Source organism: Amblyomma mixtum, chromosome 6 (assembly GCF_055824585.1).
Source record: "Amblyomma mixtum isolate Tamu chromosome 6, ASM5582458v1, whole genome shotgun sequence".
Lineage (NCBI taxonomy): Eukaryota > Metazoa > Arthropoda > Arachnida > Ixodida > Ixodidae > Amblyomma > Amblyomma mixtum.
The window spans coordinates 658,309-667,172 of NC_143017.1; the positions used below are offsets into that span (position 1 = coordinate 658,309).

Genomic DNA, 8,864 nt, shown 5'->3' on the forward strand with positions numbered 1-8,864 from the left:
AAATCAGTGACGGCACCGAAACAGCAGGCGACGCAGTAGTTCATGCGGTCGGGCCGCGAAAACGGCCTTGCAGTCGTTGTGGTTATCTCACTCACCGTGGCGTGATGTGCCCGGCTCAAGGGAAGGTGTGCACGAATTGCGGTGGGCGTAATCACTTCGCTCAAGCATGCAAAGCACTGGCGCCCCGTCAGGACAGAGGTACGAAAAAAGAACTGCGCCAACTGCAAGACGACGATGACAGTGATTTCATTTTGCAAACTTTGACCGTCGGTGCCCTAGCCTCAGACCATTGGAGCGCGACAGTTTACATCGAAGGACGCCCATACACGTGCAAGCTGGACACAGGAGCTAACTGCTGTGTAATTTCAAGCAAGGATGTCGACAAACTGCCGAGGAAACCGCACCAAGAATGTCGCGTAACGTTAACAGCGTTCTTCGGCCATAAAACTTTGGCCAAAACAAAAATTAGGCTGCATTTGCGCGCAAACGACAAAGTGCACGAAGAGACGTTTTTCGTGGTCGACCAACACGTGCCCGTGACTCTCAGTGGATCAGTTGCTGAACGACTCGGTTTTATTTGTCGCGTGCAAAATGTGCATGCCGACCCGTTGCACCCAGCAGCGCAATCGTTTGAAGATGTTTTCAGTGGACTGGGGCAGTTAAAAGGCATTGAGTACGCGATGAAGCTAAAGCCCGGATCCGTGGGAGTTGTCGTGCCGGCGAGGAGAGTTCCGGTGGCCCTCCGAGAAAAAGTCAAAGAGGAGCTCCAGCGCATGGAAGAACAAGGAGTCATATCCAAGGTAAATGAGCCAACAGAATGGTCCAGTCATATGGTCACGGTGCTTAAGAAAGAAAAAGTGCGCATCTGCCTAGACCCCACAGCACTAAACAAAGCTTTGCTACGAGAGAACCACCCCATGCTGACCCTTGAAGATGTTGTGCCTAGACTTGCCGGAGCAAAGTTCTTTACAACTCTAGACGCAGCGTCAGGATTCTGGCAAATCAAACTAACCGACGCAAGTTCGAAGCTGTGCACAATGAGCACACCTTACGGACGATATCGCTTCCTGCGTATGCCTTTCGGAATTGCCTCAGCCCCGGAAGTGTTTCAGGCAGCGATGCACCGCGTGTTAGAAGGTTTGACAAACGTTGCAGTAGTAATGGATGACATCCTATTATGGGGCAAGTCAAAAGAAGAGCACGACTACCACTTACAGCTTCTTTTAACGCGCTGTCGCGAACATAACTTGAAACTGAACTCGAAGAAATGTTCATTTTTCCAGACTGAGGTACGCTACCTGGGACACGTGCTCACTGTGGACTGCCTGCGAGTAGATCCACAACGCGTGCAAGATATTCTGGAAATGCCAGCACCAAAGAATAGTAAGGAACTGCAAGTTTTTTTGGGCACAATAAATTTTGTGCAACGTTTCATCCCTAACATGTCTGTAGTGACCTCCCCTCTTCGGTCTTTGCTGCACAAAGAAATTGCATGGGTATGGACGGAAAAGCACCAAGAAAGCTTCGAAAAGTTGCGCCAGGCCCTGATAACAGCCCCGATCCTTCGTTATTTTGACCCCAAGAAAGCAGTTGCCTTATCAGTTGATGCAAGTCAGTTCGGGGTAGGCGCCGTCCTGATGCAAGAAGCGCACCCCGTTGCGTTTTCCTCACGGTCACTCACAGATTCCCAGCAAAGATATGCTCAGATAGAAAAGGAAACTCTCGCGATAGTGCACGGCTGCACAAAGTTTCATGATTATCTATTTGGACAGCATGCAGTGACAGTTGAGACAGACCATCGGCCACTGGAGGCCATATTCAGTAAACCACTACACCAGTGCCCGCTGCGCTTGCAACGCATGCGACTGACGTTGCAACGTTACCCCATCATCGTGACTTATAAACCTGGAAAAGAACTGTTCCTAGCAGATGCTTTATCCCGTTTTCCCAGTAAGGCATGCATGGAAGAACACGAGCAATTTCAAGTCAATGTTCTTGATTGCGTTTCAGCCTCCGAGCACTGTTTGAAAGACCTGCTTGCAGCAACCGGTGACGACACCAACCTGACAAAGCTGCGGGAATATGCAGAGACAGATTGGCCTCTTCATAAGCTCGACGTCCCAGAGCAACTTCGGACCTACTGGGGGTACCGCGACGAGATACACGCGCAGGATGGCCTCGTGTTTCGCAGCAACAAGGTAATCATACCGGAGTCAAAAAGAAACGACATGATCCGCCTCCTTCACGCGGCACACGCTGGAGCGGATAAAATGAAGGCAAGGGCTAGGAACGTAATGTTCTGGCCGAACATGGCAAGCGACATTGATCAATTCTGCAAAGCCTGCAAGGTGTGTCTCAAAAATCAGCCGCGAAACGCCAAAATGCCCCTTTTAAGTCACGACGTTCCCACCCTACCCTGGCAAGTTGTTGGCATTGACTTGTTCTTTTACGAAGGTCGCGAATTTGCCCTTATCGTCGACTTTTACTCGTTTTTTTTCGAACTGCGGGAACTTCGCACCACCACAGCAACCTCGCTGATCTCCTGGTGCTCTGACATTTTCTCTGTTCATGGCTTGCCTGTGAAGTTATGCAGTGATAATGGACCGCCCTTTAACAGCCGTGAGTTTAAAGATTTTCTGAACAGCCTAGGTATCGCCCAAGTCACGTCAAGCCCCTACCACCCGCGGTCTAACGGCATGATGGAAAGAGCGGTGCAGGAAGCCAAGAAGCTTCTAAAAAAATGTTCCCTTAAAACGCCTGCATTTCAGATGGCTTTGCTGGAATGGCGCATTACACCGCGTGATGATCTGCTACAGTCCCCTGTGCAGAGGCTGATGGGACGCCAAACACGGACTCCTCTTCCGGTGCCTACAAGCCATTTGGAGCCACAAGCTATACCCAGCAACGTGGTCCACAGTCGGCTTCGTGAGATACGCCAACGCCAAAAGACGTACTACAACTGTGGCAGCAGGTACCTGCCACCTGCGACGCCAGGCCAGCAGGTCACCGTGTATGACACAATCAACCGGACCTGGTCTCCAGCTGTCGTCCTCAGGCCAGCTAACGAACCTCGCTCGGTGATCCTCAAAACGGAAGACGGCAGGGAAATTCGACGCACACGAGAACATCTACGACTGATTGGTCCGCAACAGGAAACCAGTTCCGCCCCTCAAGAAGACCCTTGCACAGAGCCCGGCCAAGAGCTACGTCGAAGCACAAGGTTGCGACGTGAACCTTGTCGGTACCCTCTACCGGAGCGACGCTGAACACGGTTTGCTCGAAGAAGGGAAGAAGTAGCAGAGCCGAGCAAGTCTGACGTCACTCGCTGCAGCGTAATCTGCGCATGACTGAGTACGTCAGCGCACTGTATATATATGCCATCTTATCGGGAATAAACGTTGTTCATCACCCGATGCCGGCCCGTGTACAGTCGAGTGATTTTCTTGAAATAAGCATGCTATGCTCGGACTCACTTGTCACTCAGACGGGTACCACAAACTAAACCTGCTGCTGCGTCGCCCCACAGAGTATATTAAGACGAGAGAGTCGAGTGATTTTCTTGAAATTAGCGTGCTATGTCAGATTCACTTGTCACTCAGAAGGGTACCACAGACTAAATCTCCCTCTGCGTGGCCCCAGCTAGCATAAGAATAGGAGAGAGTCGAGTGATTTTCTTGAAATAAGCGTGCTATGCTCAGATTCACTTGTCATTTAGAAGGGTACCAAAGACTAAATCTCCCTCTGCGTGGCCCCAGCGAGCATAAGAAGACGAGAGATTCAAGTGATCTTCTTGAAATAAGCATGCTATGCTCAGATTCACTTGTCACTCAGAAGGGTACCACAGACTAAATCTGCCGCTGTGTGGCCCCAGCGAGCATAAGAAGAGGAGAGAGTCGAGTGATTTTCTTGAAATAAGCATGCCATGCTCAGATTCACTTGTCACTCAGAAGGGTACCACAGACTAAATCTGCCGCTGCGTGGCCCCAGCGAGCATAAGAGGAGAGAGTCAAGTGATTTTCTTGAAATAAGCGTGCTATGCTCACATTCACTTGTCACGCAGAAGGGTACCACAGACTAAATCTGCCGCTGCGTCGCCCCACAGACGATATTATTACGAGAGAGTCGAGTGATTTTCTTGAAATTAATGTGCTATGCTCAGATTCACTTGTCACTCCGAAGGGTACCACAGAATAAATCTGCCGCTGCGTGGCCCCAGCGAGCATAAGAAGAGGAGAGAGTCGAGTGATTTTCTTGAAATAAGCATGCTATGCTCAGATTCACTTGTCACTCAGAAGGGTACCACAGACTAAATCTGCCGCTGCGTGGCCCCAGCGAGCATAAGAGGAGAGAGTCGAGTGATTTTCTTGAAATAAGCGTGCTATGCTCACATTCACTTGTCACTCAGAAGGGTACCACAGACTAAATCTGCCGCTGCGTCGCCCCACAGAGGATATTATGACGAGAGAGTCGAGTGATTTTCTTGAAATTAGTGTGCTATGCTCAGATTCGCTTGTCACTCAGAAGGGTACCAAAGACTAAACCGCCGCTGCGTGGCCCCAGGAAGCATAAGAAGACGAGAGAGTCAAGTGATTTTCTTGAAATAAGCGTGCTATGCTCAGATTCACTTGTCACTCAGAAGGGTACCACACACTAAATCTCCCTCTGCATGGCCCCAGCGAGCATAAGAAGACGAGAGAGTCGAATGATTTCATTGAAAGCAGCGTGCTATACTTAGATTCACTTGTCACTCAGAGGGGTACCACAGACTAAACCTGCCGTTGCGTGGCCCCAGCGAGCATAAGAAGAGGAGAGAGTCGAGTGATTTTCTTGAAATAAGCGTGCTATGCTCACATTCACTTGTCACTCAGAAGGGTACCACAGACTAAATCTGCCGCTGCGTCGCCCCACAGACGATATTATGACGAGAGAGTCGAGTGATTTTCTTGAAATTAGTGTGCTATGCTCAGATTCACTTGTCACTCAGAAGGGTACCACAGACTAAATATGCCACTGCGTGGCCCCAGCGAGCATAAGAAGACGACAGAGTCGAGTTATTTCATTGAAAGCAGCGTGCTATGCTCAGATTCACTTGTCACTCAGAAGGGTACCACACACTAAATCTCCCTCTGCATGGCCCCAGCGAGCATAAGAAGACGAGAGAGTCGAATTATTTCATTGAAAGCAGCGTGCTATACTTAGATTCACTTGTCACTCAGAGGGGTACCACAGACCAAACCTGCCGCTGCGTGGCCCCAGCGAGCATAAGAAGAGGAGAGAGTCGAGTGATTTTCTTGAAATAAGCGTGCTATGCTCACATTCACTTGTCACTCAGAAGGGTACCACAGACTAAATCTGCCGCTGCGTCGCCCCACAGACGATATTATGACGAGAGAGTCGAGTGATTTTCTTGAAATTAGTGTGCTATGCTCAGATTCACTTGTCACTCAGAAGGGTACCACAGACTAAATCTGCCGCTGTGTGGCCCCAGCGAGCATAAGAAGAGGAGAGAGTCGAGTGATTTTCTTGAAATAAGCATGCCATGCTCAGATTCACTTGTCACTCAGAAGGGTACCACAGCCTAAATCTGCCGCTGCGTGGCCCCAGCGAGCATAAGAGGAGAGAGTCAAGTGATTTTCTTGAAATAAGCGTGCTATGCTCACATTCACTTGTCACTCAGAAGGGTACCACAGACTAAATCTGCCGCTGCGTCGCCCCACAGACGATATTATTACGAGAGAGTCGAGTGATTTTCTTGAAATTAATGTGCTATGCTCAGATTCACTTGTCACTCCGAAGGGTACCACAGAATAAATCTGCCGCTGCGTGGCCCCAGCGAGCATAAGAAGAGGAGAGAGTCGAGTGATTTTCTTGAAATAAGCATGCTATGCTCAGATTCACTTGTCACTCAGAAGGGTACCACAGACTAAATCTGCCGCTGCGTGGCCCCAGCGAGCATAAGAGGAGAGAGTCGAGTGATTTTCTTGAAATAAGCGTGCTATGCTCACATTCACTTGTCACTCAGAAGGGTACCACAGACTAAATCTGCCGCTGCGTCGCCCCACAGAGGATATTATGACGAGAGAGTCGAGTGATTTTCTTGAAATTAGTGTGCTATGCTCAGATTCGCTTGTCACTCAGAAGGGTACCAAAGACTAAACCGCCGCTGCGTGGCCCCAGGAAGCATAAGAAGACGAGAGAGTCAAGTGATTTTCTTGAAATAAGCGTGCTATGCTCAGATTCACTTGTCACTCAGAAGGGTACCACACACTAAATCTCCCTCTGCATGGCCCCAGCGAGCATAAGAAGACGAGAGAGTCGAATTATTTCATTGAAAGCAGCGTGCTATGCTCAGATTCACTTGTCACTCATAAGGGTACCACACACTAAATCTCCCTCTGCATGGCCCCAGCGAGCATAAGAAGACGAGAGAGTCGAATTATTTCATTGAAAGCAGCGTGCTATACTTAGATTCACTTGTCACTCAGAGGGGTACCACAGACCAAACCTGCCGCTGCGTGGCCCCAGCGAGCATAAGAAGAGGAGAGAGTCGAGTGATTTTCTTGAAATAAGCGTGCTATGCTAACATTCACTTGTCACTCAGAAGGGTACCACAGACTAAATCTGCCGCTGCGTCGCCCCACAGACGATATTATGACGAGAGAGTCGAGTGATTTTCTTGAAATTAGTGTGCTATGCTCAGATTCACTTGTTACTCAGAAGGGTACCACAGACTAGATATGCCGCTGCGTGGCTCCAGCGAGCATAAGAAGACGAGAGAGTCCAGTTATTTCATTGATAGCAGCGTGCTATGCTCATATTCACTTCTCACTCAGAAGGGTACCACAGACTAAATCTGCCGCTGCGTCGCCCCACAGAGGATATTATGACGAGAGAGTCGAGTGATTGTCTTGAATTAAGCGTGGTATGCTCAGATTCACTTGTCACTCAGAAGTGTACCACAGACTAAATCTGCCGCTGCGTGGCCCCAGCGAGCTTAAGAAGAGGAGAGAGTCGAGTGATTTTCTTGAAATAAGCGTGCTATGCTCACATTCACTTGTCACTCAGAAGGGTACCACAGAGTATATCTCCCTCTGCGTGGCCCTAGCGAGCATAAGAAGACGAGAGAGTCGAGTGATTTTCTTGAAATAAGCGTGCTATGCTCAGATTCACATGTCACCCAGACGGGTACCACAGACTAAACCTGCCACTGCGTGGCACCACAGAGGATATTAGGACAATAGAGATGAGTGATTTTCATGAAATAAGCGTGCTATGCTCAGATTCACTTGTCACTCAGAAGGGTACCACAGAAAAAATCAGCCGCTGCGTGGCCCCAGCGAGCATAAGAAGAGGAGAGAGTCGAGTGATTTTCTTGAAATAAGCATGCCATGCTCAGATTCACTTGTCACTCAGAAGGGTACCACAGACTAAATCTGCCGCTGCGTCGCCCCACAGAGGATATTATGACGAGAGAGTCGAGTGATTTTCTTGAAATTAGTGTGCTATGCTCAGATTCGATTGTCACTCAGAAGGGTACCAAAGACTAAACCGCCGCTGCGTGGCCCCAGGAAGCATAAGAAGACGAGAGAGTCAAGTGATTTTCTTGAAATAAGCGTGCTGTGCTCAGATTCACTTGTCACTCAGAAGGGTACCACAAACTAAATCTCCCTCTGCATGGCCCCAGCGAGCATAAGAAGACGAGAGAGTCGAATGATTTCATTGAAAGCAGTGTGCTATACTTAGATTCACTTGTCACTCAGAGGGGTACCACAGACTAAACCTGCCGTTGCGTGGCCCCAGCGAGCATAAGAACAGGAGAGAGTCGAGTGATTTTCTTGAAATAAGCGTGATATGCTCACATTCACTTGTCACTCAGAAGGGTACCACAGACTAAATCTGCCGCTGCGTCGCCCCACAGACGATATTATGACGAGAGAGTCGAGTGATTTTCTTGAAATTAGTGTGCTATGCTCAGATTCACTTGTCACTCAGAAGGGTACCACAGACTAAATCTGCCGCTGCGTCGCCCCACAGACGATATTATGACGAGAGAGTCGAGTGATTTTCTTGAAATTAGTGTGCTATGCTCAGATTCGCTTGTCACTCAGAAGGGTACCAAAGACTAAACCGCCGCTGCGTGGCCCCAGGAAGCATAAGAAGACGACAGAGTCGAGTTATTTCATTGAAAGCAGCGTGCTATGCTCAGATTCACTTGTCACTCAGAAGGGTACCACACACTAAATCTCCCTCTGCATGGCCCCAGCGAGCATAAGAAGACGAGAGAGTCGAATGATTTCATTGAAAGCAGCGTGCTATACTTAGATTCACTTGTCACTCAGAGGGGTACCACAGACCAAACCTGCCGCTGCGTGGCCCCAGCTAGCATAAGAATAGGAGAGAGTCGAGTGATTTTCTTGAAATAAGCGTGCTATGCTCAGATTCACTTGTCATTTAGAAGGGTACCAAAGACTAAATCTCCCTCTGCGTGGCCCCAGCGAGCATAAGAAGACGAGAGATTCAAGTGATCTTCTTGAAATAAGCATGCTATGCTCAGATTCACTTGTCACTCAGAAGGGTACCACAGACTAAATCTGCCGCTGTGTGGCCCCAGCGAGCATAAGAACAGGAGAGAGTCGAGTGATTTTCTTGAAATAAGCATGCCATGCTCAGATTCACTTGTCACTCAGAAGGGTACCACAGATTAAATCTGCCGCTGCGTGGCCCCAGCGAGCATAAAAGGAGAGAGTCAAGTGATTTTCTTGAAATAAGCGTGCTATGCTCACATTCACTTGTCACTCAGAAGGGTACCACAGACTAAATCTGCCGCTGCGTCGCCCCACAGACGATATTATGACGAGAGAGTC

At 49.0% G+C, this 8,864-nt stretch overlaps 1 protein-coding gene across 1 annotated transcript; it reads left to right on the forward strand.

The window, feature by feature from the left end:
* Positions 1 to 575: 575 nt before the first annotated feature.
* On the forward strand, positions 576 to 3,364 carry LOC149338077 (uncharacterized). The gene is made up of 4 exons (XM_089550262.1): positions 576 to 800; positions 1,284 to 1,383; positions 2,011 to 2,198; positions 2,817 to 3,364. Exons 1-4 carry the CDS (start codon positions 681 to 683, stop codon positions 3,264 to 3,266), a joined length of 858 nt encoding a protein of 285 aa, XP_089406388.1. The 5' UTR covers positions 576 to 680; the 3' UTR covers positions 3,267 to 3,364.
* Positions 3,365 to 8,864: the final 5,500 nt, after the last annotated feature.

Coding starts and splice junctions, on each gene's coding strand:
- LOC149338077 (XM_089550262.1), top strand. CDS start 681: ATGAAGCTAAAGCCCGGATCCGTGGGAGTTGTCGTGCCGGCGAGGAGA. Junction 1,384..2,010: donor AATGCCAGCACCAAAGAATA/GTAAGGAACTGC, acceptor ATTGCGTTTCAG/CCTCCGAGCACTGTTTGAAA. Junction 2,199..2,816: donor TCGTGTTTCGCAGCAACAAG/GTAATCATACCG, acceptor GATCTGCTACAG/TCCCCTGTGCAGAGGCTGAT.